This window comes from Venturia canescens, chromosome 11, assembly GCF_019457755.1.
Source record: "Venturia canescens isolate UGA chromosome 11, ASM1945775v1, whole genome shotgun sequence".
Taxonomy (NCBI): domain Eukaryota; kingdom Metazoa; phylum Arthropoda; class Insecta; order Hymenoptera; family Ichneumonidae; genus Venturia; species Venturia canescens.
In genome coordinates this window covers 6486841-6503839 of record NC_057431.1, presented here as the reverse complement: position 1 = coordinate 6503839, position 16999 = coordinate 6486841, and the positions used below count along the sequence as shown (strand labels likewise).

Sequence of the window (16999 nt, the reverse complement as noted above, 5' to 3'; positions counted from 1 at the left end):
AGTTTAAAAAAAAATTGTCTAAAATTTAGTCGAAAACGAGGATTCTGGCCGGGGACAAAACGACCCCGGCTGTTAATTAGGGCTCAATAATTATTCCTTTCAACTCACGTCTGACTGAGATGCTCGTGAGGTCAAGCTCCATGTCCTTGAACAAGGAGGCTGACGAGTACGTCTCCCTGGCTATTATGTCTTGGATCGTATCTTCAATGTTTGTTAAGGTACGAGGAATCTTCCTGCGATCGAGATAAAGTCTGAAGAATATCTTGAGCAAACCGTTCTCGAATCTGTCGACAACGGCGTCCTTGTAAGCTGTGCCAAGGGCACTTTTTCTGAAGAGAAGTTCAAACTGCGAATTGGAAAATTTTTAAAAATCGTTCCTTCGTTTTTAGAAACTCCGGAAATTTAATGCTCGCTCATGCAATCGCACGGCAATGCTCACTCACAATGTTTTTGTATTTTCGTTCCTTCTCCCTAAAAACCATGCTCGTGTTCAGTTTCAACATTGGATTGTAATGCTCCCCTCTGGTGACTCGAAAACTGCACGAAAAGCCAACGATTGCTGGTACGAGAGAAATATTTACGTGAGAATTTCAAAAAATTCTTAAAACTTTTGGATTTTTCAAAATGTCAACTCACCATTTTTCGGCTCTCCGCGTATAGCTGCGAAATATTACAAATAAATTTTTAAAGATCAATGAAAATAAGGGATTCTCAAAAACTTCGTTTCCGCAATATTTTTTTTCGACTTTTCGCCAACTCTTTCCGTTGGCAAATACTCAAAAACGTACCTCCCAGCCAAAAAGCTATTCCAGCAATCGCCAGAACGAAAATCATGAGAATTATGATTATGGCGCTCCCGATTTTCCACGTCGAACCGGACCGATGTCTCCGCTTCGTCATCTGTTGTGGTGGGACTCTCGACCATGCTGATCTCGGCGGCAGATAATAGTCATTCTGAAAGTCCAAAAAAAGTTGGAATTTTTAATAAAAATTCAAAAAAACAGCGACAATTGGAGCCGAAATTCGAATGCGGAGTAACAAAAATTTCAAATTACCTGGCAAGGGAGCTCAAAAGCCTCAAAATTTGAAGAAAGTTATCAAAAATATATTTTTAGATGCTCAACAATCTCGAATTTCAAAAAAACTCTCTCAAAATCATTAATTTCGGAAATCATCAAATATTTTAAAAACTCTCCAAATTCCTGGACAAACAAACAAATTTCCAAAATCAAATTTTTTCAAAATTTCCGTTAATCTTGCATGAAAAAAAATTGAAATTTGCAAATTGCTTCCTCAAGATGGTCAAGAAGCACGATGCTCAAAGCTTACTCTACGAGGTTTTGGCTTCCTCAAAGAGGGAGCTTTAAGCATCGTTCTAAAAGCTTGAGAAAGCAATCTGTTACTTTTAATTTTTTTTTAAACAAAATTTTAACTTATTCATCGGCTTTCAACTTTTCCAAATTAATTTCCAAAAATTAAAGCCGATTTTTCGAAAAACTCATATTTTCGTAAAATTCAAAAAATCATAAAATTTAAACCGCTCGACCGATATTTCCCAAATTCAATACGAACCTTCCTAAATCTATTTACAAACAAAAAAATTAGTAATCAATCTTAAAATTTTCGCAAGTCAGAGCGTCGACAGTCTTTTTATAAAAATTTCAAAACGTCGTAGGCTTCGTATTTTTTTTCAAATTCTCACAAAATTATCAGAGAATCTAGAGCTTCTTCAGATTAACATTTTAAAATCGTTTTCGAGTTATATATCTTTTCTACATATGATTTTTCGATGTTTTTGGACATTTTGAGCACATTTACATTGAAAACTGGAAAAACAAAAATTTTCTTCGTCACATAGTTTCCTCTATGAAGAAGCAAAATTTAAAAAATTATTCATTCTCATTAAAAGATGGCGGCACAGAACAAAAGCAACGTTCGAAAGGGCTCCGATGGGCGGGGGGGGGGGGGGGGGGGGGGGGCGATTCTTCTTTCGAAATTCTTACATTAGGATTAGCGGTACCTCGCGCTGTATACCGTGGCTTAAAAGGGTGTGAGTTATCTCTTCTCTCGAGAGAAGCAGCAAGTAAAGCCGCCTTCGTGATACACACAGACACGCGCGGACGTCAGAAATATGAATATGCTTGTATTAAGTAATAAGAAAAATGGTAGTGCGTCGTCGTTGTACGAGCCCTGCGCGCAGGGGGAAATATACTGTTATAATAATATCTGTCACGGTTTCCTGATATACGTGTTTGACGCTCGGAGACGCCGGGGCGTCCATTCACCTTCCGAACTCATCCACGGCGCCCAGTCATTCGTTGTTTTCGTCTTTGTTCCAAAATTTCTTTCCTTGGATTCGATGCAATGACGGAATATGCAAATAAATATTAGACTTGTGAAAATTTTCGTTTTTTAGTTTCCAGTTAACGAAATTCATTTTTATAATCGAATTTTTATTGGAGAACAACAAATTTCTAAGATCCGAATTCGAGTGTAGGGTTCAAAACATTCGAAAAAATAATTTTATCGAATCGACTTTTTTTTCTTTATTTTTCGTTTTTTTTTTTTTAAATATTGGTTCGTTAACAAATTATTTAAACTATGGTATTTCTTGGTGGTTAAAAGATCTGTAGAAAATTAAAAAAAAAAAAAAAAAAACGTTAATTTGTCATTTTTCTATTCCAAATACTGAAGAACAAACTTTTTCGTTGTAAATTTGAAGAAAAAACATTCAATTCTTATCAAGTTTGTTGTTTTTTCATCAATTCAAGTATCAAATAATTTCCTTTAATCGTATAATTAAAAAATTAAAAAAAAAAAAAAAAAACAAAAAAAGAAACAATCAGAAGTCACTTTATTATCGAAATTTCCAAGTTTTCCCACGAATCGAAGCCACCAAATAATTGCTTGATTCGTTAATGTCCTCAACGATTAAAAAAATTAATTTTTTCCTCAAATCTAATCTCGTTACAGTTTCATAATTTCATTTGTCATGCCTCGACGTAACGAAAAAACACATAAATTATAAAAAAAAAAAAGAAGAAGAAGGATAAAAAAATTATAATGAACGTACCCAGCAGGTGATGATTCACCGTTAGAAATTTATCGGTTATCACACGAAACGAAGCGGCAACATTATGTGCATTTATGGAGTGCGGTCATGTAGAAAAAAAAGGGTTAGAAAAAAAACTTTGAAGTAATGTGTTGGTACGTGATGCAGAAAAGAATTCTCTTCCGTGTTCTTATGATGGGCACGTGCGCAATATCTTTATCGTCCAGAAAGATGTTCCAAGCCGAATAATTGCACCGGTTATTTTGCGAAATAAATTCATTGCGAACGAGCCCCAACTATTTTGGTCGCATAGTTACGTCGTCGTTTTTCCACTCGACATTTTTTTGGTTCGATGAAATGTGAATTTTTGACAATTTCTTCAAGTTGGCTGGGAGCCTTAATGATGGGAAACGAAGTTTTTAACGAAATTAATAAATTTTTTTTCGAGGGAGAGATTATTTTCTCAACGGCCAGTCGCACCACGAGATTTCCGGTTGGTTACTCTTGTTCGGGTGCTGGTAAAAATGAAACTGTTGCCAAACCTTTCAATTTCCGTTTTCTCAAAGTGACGTTTTTTCAAAAATTCAGACAACTTTTCACATTTTTTCATAAGTTGGTCAACATTCGTTTTATTTTTAATTGAATTTCGAAAAATTTCTTCGACGCTTCAGCCGCAACGGGCCCGACCCATATTTTCGTGAATTTCCAAATGTTTCGACAAAATTTCGACAAATTTGCTCCGTTTCGAAATTCAAAATTTTTACCAATTCGAAAAGCTTTTAAACCACATTTTTTCAAAATCCAGTAAGCGTGCGAACATTTTCCACCAATTTTTTTCGTCCCGTTATAAAAAAAATGGAATTTCGTCATTCTTATGAAAAAAAAATGAAATTTTGGCCCCACCGAAGGCAAACGAATCCAATCGATATTCAGCCACGTAATTATACGGTTTGTTTATACTTAATGTACAAACATAAAGGCTTGCACGTGTATATACACACTCGGAGGGCGAAGGAGAAAATTCCGAGGCTTTAATGAAGCGCAACGCGTTTCTGTTCCCCGAGGGCTCGTCTCCAGGGAGCTCTCCAGCATCCCAATCTCCCTCTCTCTTTCTCCGTCGAGCGAAACGCATTTATAGCGCGTATCGCGAGTCTCCGCGGGCTCTGACAAAGCCGGGCTCGCGCGAATGCCGCGCAAATGCCTTCCCTCTCTCTCGCTGTACATTTGTATTTATATATTTATGTATTTATATATATGTGAGCGTGAAACGAAAGCCCAAACTTTACGATTGAATAATGAAGCGTAATGATCGTGAGCTCCAGGGCAATGCGCGTGACACGAACAATAAGAAGAAAGGAGAGAAAATAAATAGTCGAAAAGATAAAAATAAAATGCACGACGCGTACGGGCCATTCCGCTTCATTATTCGTGTACACTCGAAGAATTGTGGCTTGAAGGATCACCGTGGAAATCTTGGCGACGAAGGGCTCGCACGAAATTCCCATTCTTGTTGTTGTTCTTGTACAAAATCTTTTTCTCTAAATCACTCATTTCCGGCCCAGATATTTTCTGGTTTTTCCACTTTTTTTATTTATTTGTTTGTTTGTTTGTTAATTTTTAGTTGTATCGACAAGGTTTTCTGCAGTTTCTCTTCGCCCCCCTGCTGGGGGGTGTTAAAAGGCTGAAATATTTCGTACATTGGTTGGCTGAATAAAAAAATATTTATGAATTCTGTATTGAACGTTTTCGGCTTGAATTGTTGAGAGTGAAACCATTTTTTTTGGTCTAATTGGAGAAAAATGATTTTTGATGATTTGTTTGATTCAATTATTGATTTATTAACTTTAATTATTTATTCGCCTACTTGTTTATTGATTTGTGAATTTTTATTGAAAATCATTTGTTCGGCTGGAATTGGTGAGAGTGAAAAAATGTTTGTTTTTCGAATTTCATGAGAATGGTTTTTAATGATTTAGTTGAGTTGAATTATTCATTTATTTATGAATCTTTATTGGGAATTATTTGTCCTGCTTCAATTCGTGAGAGTGGAAGATTTTTTTAAATCCAATTTGATCGAAATGATTTTCGAAGTAGACGCAATTCCAAGGAAGTAAATGCGAACTTTCATTCGATTATTTGTGATTTTTAAAAGAAAATTTATTCATCCAATAATTCCGTTTTCTTACAATTTTTCCATTCACCGGAAATGTTTTTCTTTTTCTCAACATTATTCGTTCAATTCCCTTTTTGCTGTTTCACTCATTTCACGAAGGTTTCAATTGCATAAGAAAAATTCCTCTCAAAGGCGCGACAATTACTTATGGACTGCACTAAAATGACGAACTCGAAGGAGATCTCGCGCCGCACACGAGAAACGATTGAGGGAGCGCTCTGCGAGAATCGTAATCGAGGAGAGTCCTTATAAATATAAAAAAATGCACGAATAACTTGGCCTCGAAGGCGTGCGCGAGCCTCGCGATTGACATACTCTTCGCATACGACCCTGACGCGATTCAGAATACAAATAACGTCTCGTGGATTCGTCGGTTGAGAAAAAAAAAAAAAAAAAAAAAACAGAGAGAAAAAAGGAGGGGAACGTTGCTATTGGGCCTGCGATGACCATTGTGGGATATCCATGACTGTCTATGAGTAAAATCTTGGTGAAAAAGACGTGCAAAAGACTCGGCTCTGCGTACTATTTGGGTCGAGAATTAACGAGTGTCACTCCCTGCCTTCGTTCTCTCGTATGGCATTAAAATTGGTTTATTTTTTTGAGGATTTACAAAAACGATGGTTCTGAAAATCAGGTCAAAAGGTGATATGGAACGTGGTGAAATTTTTTATTATTTAATTTGGAGTAAATTAACGGAAATTTGGTTTTTGAAGGTAATAAAAATAGGAAAAATGTTTTTTTGATTAGTTGCGAAAATTGCGTGAAATTCGAGCCTCGACGCGAGTACGAAAGTCGGTCAGAATTTCATATGGAACTCGTATCGTCGATGATTTTATATGAAAAGTTGTGTATTGAGGTATTTGGTTGTTCGAAAAGTGAGCAAAAATTAAAAAATCGTGTGGGACCTCAATGGGAATTAGATTTTAGATAAATTTATAAAAATTTCGTAAATTTGAGATTTCGAAGACTTTTGTTCTGGCTTGGAGGATCGAAAAAATTTCGTGAATTTTAAAAGTTTATCGATTACTTTTCCATACGGTTTTTTTGTCCTTTTTGCCATCTCGTCACACAAACTGTTCCCAGTTCGGAGTCGAATTCTCAATTTTTCAACAAGTTGATGAAAAAAAATTAGCATTTTTTACTCCTCTCTCCCGACGTCCCGGTCGTTTCGCTGTAATAAAAAATAGAAAATGGCCGATGATGAATATCGAGAGAGGCGCGAACGCGGCAAGAGGAAGAAGAAGAAGCAGAAGAGGAAGAACGGAGGGAAGGAAAAAGGGAGAGAGAATAAAAACACTCAAGTCGTGATACCGAGCATGGCCAACTACGATGATCGCAAAGCGTGGTAACAGCTATGAGAGAAAAACGCGGCTCTGAGCTTGTACTTCTCATCGTTATTACCCATAAACGTCTATAGATATAGCGAGGCGAATATATAAATTCATATTTACAAGAAACGCGTTCAGTGATGCGGGAGCAAAAAAATTAGCCATTCGAGAACAAAGCGAAGAGGATTTTTAATCGTTTGTCACGAGAGGGAATCGCTCGACCTTCGAATTCCATTTATTCAAAGGAATTTTCAAAAGCATCGATTTAATCACAAGAGTTGTTATTCCTCGAGGAAAGAAGTAAAATAATTGAAGATTTTCGATAAATTGAGATAACGGAATCGAGGACTGAATGCATTCAGTGGAGATGAAGTGAATTTGAGACGGAATTCTCGTTCTTGAAATAAGGTGGGAGGACGAGAAAAGCGTGAAAAAATACGAAATCCGAGGAAAAATGTTGATTGAAGATGGAAAACTTGGAAAAAGTGTCAAACGAATGGAATCCGGGATGAAAATTCTCTTCGCGTTTCTGAATTTCTGCCCGGGCCGAGGAGATAATTGACTAAAACGCAACGCAAGTGCGGCAGGATAAAAAAAATGTTGGGAAATTCAATAGAATTGATGAGTTTTGTATTTTATTGAAAAAATGAATAATTATTTATTATCCAAAATGTCTCAAAGTCGAAGCAAAACGACGAGAGATACGAAAAAATTAAGAAGCGCAATTAATAAACTACTCGCGAGCTATTGTAATTACGAGCGATCCGATATTCGAGTTGCTGCGAGGCGAGTGAATAGGAAAAGTGCAAAGAACCGGCGGGGGCGAGCGCAAAGAGCATGAAAAAGGGAGACGCGCCAAGTGATGAGTAAATCGAGGGTAATGCGAGCCGCGTGTGCGCGCGAGGGGCCTGGAAAAAATCTCGCGTCTTTATTACTTATCGAGGCACCCGAGAATCGAGAGAAAGGAATGAGAATGAAATAATGATTATGCGCACTTTTCTCGCAATTGGCTCCCTTATCGCGATCCAATCGAATGTAAATAAGACGCAATTTACGATTATCAAGATTACTCGTGACCGAGGGAGAGCGAGGGAACATCTCGTTTGCATTATTTTAATCAATGATCGTCGGTCGAAGGTCCGTCGTATATGGAAAAGTGCGATTTTAATCTCTTTCTCTAAAATCGAACTGCGCTATCGAAATGTCACAGGAAAGGGTGGACGGGATCGATTGAAATTCTGTTGGGTGCCAATCGAATCGACGAAACTGTAAAAAATCAGTGGAATCCTAATTTCAATAATTTCATTGAGATAAAAAAAATTTTTTTTTTCTTCTTCTTCGTTTTATTATTATTTTGATTTTTTAAATGAACATTTATTATTTTGTTGGCATCGTTACTGGTATAAATTGTGATTATTTATTGTTTATGATTTGTGGAAAATAATGATGAAAAATGGTTTAGTTTGTTTTTGAATTCTCGATGAAAATTGTTGCCGGAATCGAGGTTTTTAAAAGTTGACTGAAAAATCAACATATTTTCAGGGCTCGGTCGCCGTGCCAGGCTCGCTGAACGAATGATCATAAAACTGAATAAAAATTGGGGATTCGAGCGATCGAAATAGAATCTTGGTAGAACGCTGAATTTTTTGTTAGTAGAATTTTTAGAGGCTCGGTACACGCGACCTTGGGAGAGCAAAACTGAGGAAGAAATAAGGAGGGAGGCAGAAGATGCGCGATATTTTTGCGGCACGCACAAACGCACACGGAGTCTCGAGTGCAAAGATCTCTCAAGGCCGCGGGAGGCTCTTGATCTCGTCCTTGTCTCGCTAATGAGAGAGACCCGAGCGAGACTTCTTCATCTCCCATCTCATCTCCCTCTCGCTCTCTTTCTTTCGGTGCAGCTTAAGCGATGTCGGTAGTTCTCGCTATTCTGCCCCCTCCGACCCCCTTAACAGACGATCGAAAGACTGGTACGAGCGAAAACGAGATTTGTAGACGCCCGGGACTCGTACTTGTGACAATTACTGTCATCGTTGCTGATGGCCTGAACGATTATGCCGTTCCTCCAACTTTTTTCCGGGTTTCCACCTTAATTTATAAAAATATTGAATTTTTTTTAATTTTGCCTCCTTCTCGATCGAATTCTCCACTCGGCTGCTCTCTTCTCAACCTTCACTGGGCTTTTTTCGACCGAGTTATCGAGACTCGTCGAAAGGAAGGGTTTTTTCATAAATTGCTCCTTAAAAACTGAAATTTCTCGGTTCTCGGTGTGCATAGTCACTTGCTCGACGAGAATTCGTCGTTTTTTAATATTTTCTGACAGTGCGGAGACTGCTCTGACATGATTTTATCGAAAAATCACTCTTTTGAGTAAATTCCCTCCTTAAAATTCAAAATTCATTGTCGTCTCGTGTGCACCATATTTTTCTCATTATTTTCTTACACGCAACCATGCGGTTTCGTCACTCCGTAAACTCGTTCGAAGAAACGAACACTTTTTTCTCAAAACTCGGTCCTTAAAGTCCCAAATCGATTTTTTCGAGGACCCGACGTCCGAGGGGCTCCATTTCCGGTACGAAAACCGCTGACTGCCTGTGTCGTGCTCCAAAGAAATCTCAAGCCCAAATTTTCGGTTCGAAAAAAGCTTTGTGCGAAATTTGAAGCTCGTTTTTTCAAAAAAAGTCATTTCGATCTCAAAATCTTACTGTTTTTCAAAAACGACTATTTTGTGGTCTCATTTCCGCCCGATTTCGACTTTCTAAACTTTCTGTCCGATGAAAAGTGCCTTAAAATGTACAATTTCTATAAATCTTTCCCTCACTTTTCATTTATTTCCATTTTTTCCGAAAATCTTTTTTCCCCCCCTTTTTTTTCGATCCCGAGGTCAGCCATTTTGCCGCGAGACTTCCGCGGCGAGCATTCGCTCTCAGAAATATTCCGAGAGCATTGAAAAGTTCGGCCACTAAATTGTGATTTAAATTCACCTCGTTTTTATCCGCTCTTTGCAGTTTATTGTCGCTCCGTCGTTGACATTGACCGCCGAGCGATTTGCAACATTTTTTCCTCTACTTATTTCATCGGAGATTTCCCTCTCGGAGATTGCGAACGTTGATGGAATCTCAATGAAAATAACAGTGATGGATTTCGACATCCGGTCGCTCGTTAGGGGGGGAGCGAAGCACGTAGAATGCAAATAAAATTCAAGATCGTGCCGCACGCTTCGAGGACTTCCGGTTTGTCGCCTCCGAGCGCTTCATCCCACTTTAATGCGTTACGACATCGACGGATCCCAATTCCAGGCGAAAACTCACTCAAACCAGCCAATTTTTAAGCTTAACTATTTCTTGGCCTTTTACAGTGCAAAGTGTTTCTGCTCGTCGATTTTCCCCCTTAAAGGAGTTTTTTGTGTGTTTTTTATTTTTTTATTTTATTTTTTTTTTTTAATTTTCGTCCTCAAAATCATTCGTGGAGGCAGAAATAATGTTTGCTTGTTTTCTGAAAAACAAAAATTTCTCAAAAACGATTGGAAATTCGAGAAAAAAAGAAAAAATTCTTTCCAAGTGTCAAAAAAGTCGATTTTTTCTGAACCTGCGGCCACTCTCAATGTCGAATAAAATAAAATACCAAAAAACTCAAATTCGGTGGATAAGCAATTTTTGATAATTAAAAAAAAAAAATGTTCCTCACTCGAATTTCGATTGTTGCGGATTGAGAGTCAGATTAAAATATTCAGACCCGGAATAACGGCAAAGGCGCGCAGCGAGGATCCGGAGGGTGCGATGAAAGGAGTGAAAAAAAGGTGCGAGAAAGGAAGTTGGAGGAGCCGGGGACAAAAGTCAATCCGCCATTGGGCGAAGCGTCTCGTTCCTTTTTCCCCACGAATCCACACATTTGTGAGTATTTTCTCATTCAGGCGAAAGACACGAGCGCGGAATATCGCCTCGGACGCTGTCCGTTATGCCATTAAGAAAGTGCGTCGAACTCAAGGAGATTCCACAATTAAAAAAAAGCTGGTTAACAAAAAAGCACGAAAGAAAAATAAAACGAAGATAAAAACAAAAAAACAAAAACAACGTCGGCGCGCGAGCGCGGGTGTCTCGATGTTGCGTGCTCCCGACCAGTTTTCTCGTGACCAAATAAACTCGAGGCTGAATCCAGACCAGGCGGAGGACATTAACACAAAACATTTTGCTCCCATTTATACCTCTCCCAAGTGCGACAACGAATTATCGATTACTCCATCGCTTTTTTTCGCCCAAGATCAATCGATCGATCGAATTTATGGGCCTGTCAAAACTCCGTCCCCGCTTGCATGAAAAACAGTTTTTTTTACTCCGCTTTTTGAATGAATCTTTTCGAGGATGGAAACTGAGATTAAGAGTTGGGAATAAAGGTCGCAATTGAATGAATTCTAGTCGCGAATGAGTGAAATAAAAAAAAAACTTCAAATTTGAATTGAATCGATGAATTTCATCAATTTTCATCGACTTTTTGAATTTCATTGAACAAAATTCATTTTTGTAACAACATTTTGGATGTTGGAGATGAAAATCCTTAAATTCGAAATCCAAAATCCATTGTCCAGCGTCTCGAACAATCGAAAAATATTTATTAAAGAAAATAATTGTCCAGCGAAGAGATTGGACCTTAAAAATCGCTCAATTTGAATGAACGAATAAATAAATAATCAAAGAAGTGTACAAATTTAAAGTTTTTTTTCTCAAACACTGAATAATTCATCGGTCCAAACGCAGCCAGTGATTTCAGTGGACTGGAGGCCGAAATTGAGCGCTGCTCTCGGTGAAGAAAAAAGCCGGGCGAGGAAAGAGAGCGAGGAGATGAAAAAAATCGATGGGGAATTAAGTGATCGAAGGATCGAAGTCGATGCTGCACGTTCGTGTGAGTTTTGAGTGCGCTTAGAGGAGGCACTTTGCTCCTATTACATGTAAATATTCGATCGAATATCTGTACATGGGGGGGGGGTGCGCAAGCAAAAGTGGCACTTCAAGCATTTTCATTCCCAAAGACCAGATTCCCAAAAAAGAAAAAAAAAACGTTTCCTTCATTTTTCTTATTTGAAAAAGTATCAGAAATAAATAAATTTCCCCATTTTTTTAACTCCTTTTCAAAAGACTAAGTCAACGTGCACTGGACTGAAATTGCAGGGAAAAAAATTCGCAGATTTCATCAGGGGTACCCCATCGAGCCCCCCCCATTTTTTTTTCCAAAGTTGCCAATCGGTACTCACCGTTTTAGAGCAAGAAACAGACGAAGCTTCTCTTTCTAAAAATTACGATATTTCCTCAGGTACCTTCTTTGGGCCCCGCATTTTTTTTTCTTTTTTTTTTCTCTCGAAAATTGCAAATGGTTCTCGGTGTGCGAGAGTAAGAAATAAACGGAATCTCTCAAACTTCTGAAAATGACGATAATTCCCTTTTTTCCCCCTCAAAAATAGCAATTAAAAAAAAAAAAATTGGTGCTCGGGAGTAAGAAATAGGCAAAGATTCTCAAATCCTTAAAACCCACGATATTTTTTTTAGGCACCCAGTCTCGTTCCGGTTCTCCCCTGTATACGTGGATGCACGCAATAAAAAATAGAGCTGCAGAGAGATAAAATATTCTAAATTATAATAGAGGCGTGTCTCGTGTCAGTTGTGAATAAAATTCCCACAGACATGTGTGCTCGAGGGGAGCCCGAGAGAGGCGATCCTCCGACGTTATAAATATATAGATAAAGGCAAAAAATGCTCCACATTAATCCTGTGCATAGCCGAAGAAGATTCTCAGCCTTCGAGGCTCTCTCTTTCTCTCTCTATTTTTTAGGAAGGGCAGCAGCGAGGGGCCCGCGGGGGCGGGGGGATGGATCGAGATATCGATCCTGTGAATGGGCATCTTGGTCAGGATTTTCGTATCGCGTGCACGCACATCAAGATCTCGCCTCTTCTCGCTCTTTCGCTGCCTGACGAGGGACCATTTTTATTTTTTTTATTAAAATTTTATTTTATTTTATTTTATTTTATTTTTTTTTTGCACAGGGGGCGTCAGGTGTCTCGCCCTGGGGATTCGTAAATTCTGATTTATACCGAGGAGAATATTCGTTTTATGATTTTCTTACAATCCTCATTCTTCGTTGCATTTTTTTAAATTCGAAATTGATGAATGATTTTTTTTTTTTTTATTTTTTTTTTTTTTTTTTTAATAATTCTAAAATGGGAACGAAACGGACTTTTTGTCAGACGAAACGGCCAGTGCAGGGGAAAATCGAAATGACGAACGATCTCAAGGCTCCGACGAATTCTTCCAACCCGGAAAAGCCTTTGAGGCGACGGACTCGCGACACTGGTGCAAATTAGTGTTTGGACTTTTAAAAACTTTTTATTTCATCCACGAACGCACGGAATTAATCTTACAGGGGGACTTTTCAGGGGTGAAAATTCCTGAGTAATCGATCACGATAATTAGAAAGATGAAAAATCGAGGTTTTCTTGTAGAAAAATGGCCGAATCGAATAAAGGAATTTTCGTGTTGTAAACACTCGAAAGATTCGTCGGTGGAAATTTCCAAAAAAACTGCAATAAATTGTAAACGTTCGAACTTAATTCCCAATAAATTTCCCAATGATAGAAAAATTTGCAAAAGAGAATAAACGAAAAATACGAAATTGGAGATTCCTCCACTTTCCTAACCAAGCTCCCACTTGAAGCTGTAATTCTCTCAGGTGTAATAAGCACGCGAGTATAATCCACTCTCGTAACATAACACACGTTTAAGGATCGAGATTCATTGTTAAGAAATCGGGGCCTGAAAAAACGGTGGCCGCACTGGATGAGGACAGCGCAAGAGATCGTTTGGTATTCCGGTTCAAGTATGCCAGTGAAATAACTGTACAAACGAAGAGGGGAGAAAAGGAAGAGAGAGAGCGAGAGAGAAAGGGACGATTGAGCGTTGTTTTTTCTTCTATTTATAGTCGTAAAAAATGGACGTGTGAGTGTGAATATGTTGAGGAGCGTTTTTAAGGGGCATTACGAGATATTGGCCGATGAGCTCGGAGACCTTTCTCCGCGCTCTTATCCGCAGGTGTAGGTCAGTAAACATGCTCGTATTATTCGGCTCCGAGGTAGAGAGAGAGAGAGAGAGAGCGACAAAAGCACAATCGGGAGGTTAACGTGCTCGATCTTCCAACGGTTTTTCAACCGAAATTAAACGAACGAAAATAAGAGAAGGAAAAAACCGATTTTTCGACGTCCTCGAGTCGAGAGCCTGGCGGGCGATTCGGCACGATGAATTGCGTGCGCAGTTGGAGGGCTGGAACTAATTTATTGCGATTTTCGCCACTTTTTTTAGACGGAGAAAAAAACACTTGATCGATGCTCAAAGCTGTTTAAACTCGATCGAACGCGGAGGCTGAAACGGTCGCGGAGGCCGGAACGAATTCTGCCGCGGGGATAACTTTTTCAACATTTTTCCACGATATTCCGAGATGAAGTTCGCCCCGAAGCTCATCCCTTTTACCAAAAAAGGTCCCACTTTTTCGCTCGATTTGTATTTTTTAGATTCGTCATTGTGGAAAAGATTTATCGATTGATTTTCACCCAAAAATCGGTTTTTTCTTAAGTGTTGAAAAAACGGATAACGAAACTCGATTTTTTGAGGACTCGAACGAATTGGGGAAAAGCTGACGAAAGGGCTCGCACGCTCGCCGTCCCCCCTCCTTAAGAGATCCGTCGCAAAGAATCTTAAGCTGGTTCTCTTACGCAATTCCTCGGTCGGAGACACAAGGCCAAGGTTCTGGTGGTCGTGAGCGACCGCGCATGGGGCGATTCGTGTTGAATAATTAATGGGAGGGAATTCCGAGTGTAAGAGAAGTCGAGAAAATCGGATTTGTTGGTTTTCGAGTTGAAAGAATCGATTTACAGTTAAAACTGTGAATTTTCCCGGTGAAAAATCATTTCGCTTCCCTTTCGTTCGATCTTCATCGAGAATACTCCGCGCAGCAAAACAATTGGATGCACGATCGCGCGCTGTGGCGCACGCGAGTGCAACAGCGCCGCAAGAATCTCGAGCAAAAAGCCGGATCGTTTGGCGAGGAAAAATATCGGGAAGGAACTAAAGGCTAAACGCGCTTTTTCCACCATCCGAAACCTTTTTTACCGTTTTTTTTTTCGTCCGATTTGTCGAAAAATGAAAAAAACAATATTTGTGGTTACAACTGCGGACGAGGGGGGGAGAGAAGTCAATTTTTTGCTGATCCGAGCGTCCGGAAGCAAATGATTGAAAGAATTGTTAACAATTTTTGTTACAATTTACAAAATATTTTCTAATTTCTCCCAAAATTCTAGCGTTTTTGGGGCTTTTTTTGCTTTTTTCAACCGAAATAAAGCAAAAAGGTAAACAAACCTGGTAAGGGTAACCTCCCGGTCGATAAAAATTGGTCGGAGCGTAAGCAGGATGAGCCTTGCTGCTGCCGCACATAGACGCCATCGTCGAGGAGAAAAAGTTGAAAATTGGTGTCTCGGTGAGAAAAGGGGGCTGAAATGTGAGAACGAACGTTCGCACTGTTCGAAGCACTCGGCGTTTCCTCCTCGAACGATGTTTATCTCGAGTTCATAACTCCCGGTGCACTATTCGTGTCTCTGAGGATTGAGGAAGGAGCATGTAAAAAGGCGCGGAGTCCGTGACTCGAAGCGGAAGTCGTCGAGTGACTCGAGTCCCGAGAATGGTGGGCCGGGGACGATTTAATGGGATTTTTAACGCTCGCGAAGTCGCCGATTAGAAGGAGATTTTTGGCGAGCGAATTTTCGCTCCGGGGGGGTCCATTTTAGCACCAAATTAAAAGAAAACACTCGCGACGTTGCACCGGAGCGAGGGGACCGGGCGGCTGGTCGACGTCCGGCTCCGAATTGCTCGAAAAAAGGGGCAGCACTCCGTTCACTTATCAATTAATCGGTCACTCGTGTTGGGAAGCTTTTTGTAAGGCAAATAGCCGCGAAGTTTGTTAAGGCGATGCGCACGTGTCGTGCCTCAGACGGTCGAGCGCCGACTGACGCGTAAGGCCCTGCGCTCGACTCCGTAATCGCGGTATCAGGCCCACCGGAGAGCCGGCGGTGCCCGAGAGCTCCCCACTCCGCCGGGGCGAGCGCGAACCGCCCCCCACTCCGGGGCGGCAAGGCCAGCGCCGCGGCCGGCGGCCTGGCGAAGCGGCCCGTTCGGCTGGAAAACTCGGCGGGAGCCCCTCGCCCTTTTTTCGAGTCTATTTTATCGAAAATTCAAGCCACCTTAATGGACGAATCGATGCAACAAAAAAGTCGGTCACAAAACGGTTTTTTGTCGTACGAGCAAGGAAAATCTCGAGCCTCCATGCCTCGAAATCGGGCCCGCATGTCGACGGGTCCCAAACGAGTGGTGGCCGACGCACCCGAACACCGAACCGGAAACGTACCTTAAAGAAACATTTGCACACGATTAGCCATTAAGTTGCTCGCGTACCCGGGCACGTCAGGAGCACTGACACGTTCGGGAGCACCACGAGACAGCTCGTATCTTAAAGCTTAACTCACCCCGGGAACCTGTTCCACCTCATCTCCCGTAGTTCTCATTTATAACTAGCCAACTGGTTTCTTTCAGAGCCGTGCATATATTAATGTACAGGCAAATCCATTCGGAGTCTCGTCGGATGAATTTTCATTGGTATTGAGCCAGTTGGACCGAGCTTATTACAGAAATATTTCATTTCAGGGACTTCGGTAATTCAGGCTTTCAGTCGAGTTTGCAACTGCTTCACGTTGATCAATCTCAAGTCTAAATTATTAATAAAATTAATGAACACCACTTACACTGAGAATATTTTTATCACAAGAATGTGACGAAATGCTTCAAGATTATCGTGAAAGATCAAATTTACACTTCAACTTGGCTAGTTAATGATCGAGTCGATCATTAACTGACACTCCGAATACTCACGACCTAGGCAACATTTTTATTGTCCGAAAGAAAGTTTACGTCGGTCTAATGCCACCGAGAAAACGGGATGGTCAATTAGTTTAAAAAAGCTGAGCTACTAGACGACTGAAAGCACGTGAGTCAGTCTCAAAAATGAATTTGACGAAATTCCCACGATTTCCGAGCTTGCCCAAAGTTCAATCACCAGTTGCCAGTATGTTAGCCAATGTTTTTTAAAATGTAACGGAATCTGGGATTTATTTTCTTCACGACGTAAACATTTCCGAGGCTCGAGCATCGTACAATTATTTCACGATTAATATTATTGCGAGCTTTCCCTTGAGGTACTCTGTTAAAAACTCAAAATTGTTAATGAAATAATTCGAAATTTAGCCCCGCAGAGGCCCCGGAGCTGTGCTTATCGTTATCAGGGGCCTCAAACTATGATTTACCGGAAAAAAGTGGGCCTTCAGCGTACTCTATCGAGCGGAGGTAGGTCGAAGAGAC

At 40.1% G+C, this 16999-nt stretch overlaps 1 protein-coding gene across 3 annotated transcripts in view; it reads right to left on the bottom strand.

The window, feature by feature from the left end:
• Positions 1–16999, bottom strand: part of LOC122417700 (uncharacterized) — a 25137-nt gene extending 8138 nt beyond the window's left edge. The window contains exons 1-5 of one of the 3 annotated variants that reach the window (XM_043431474.1): positions 16945–16999; positions 789–954; positions 637–660; positions 444–559; positions 109–346 (exon numbers count right to left, since the gene is read on the bottom strand). In XM_043431474.1, the coding sequence (XP_043287409.1) occupies positions 109–346; positions 444–559; positions 637–660; positions 789–900 (490 nt within the window). In that variant the 5' untranslated portion in view covers positions 901–954; positions 16945–16999. Of the gene's footprint in view, positions 1–108; positions 347–443; positions 560–636; positions 661–788; positions 955–9537; positions 9579–14950; positions 15578–16944 lie in introns of those variants that run through there. The other 2 variants (XM_043431473.1, XM_043431475.1) reach the window with 2 other exon arrangements.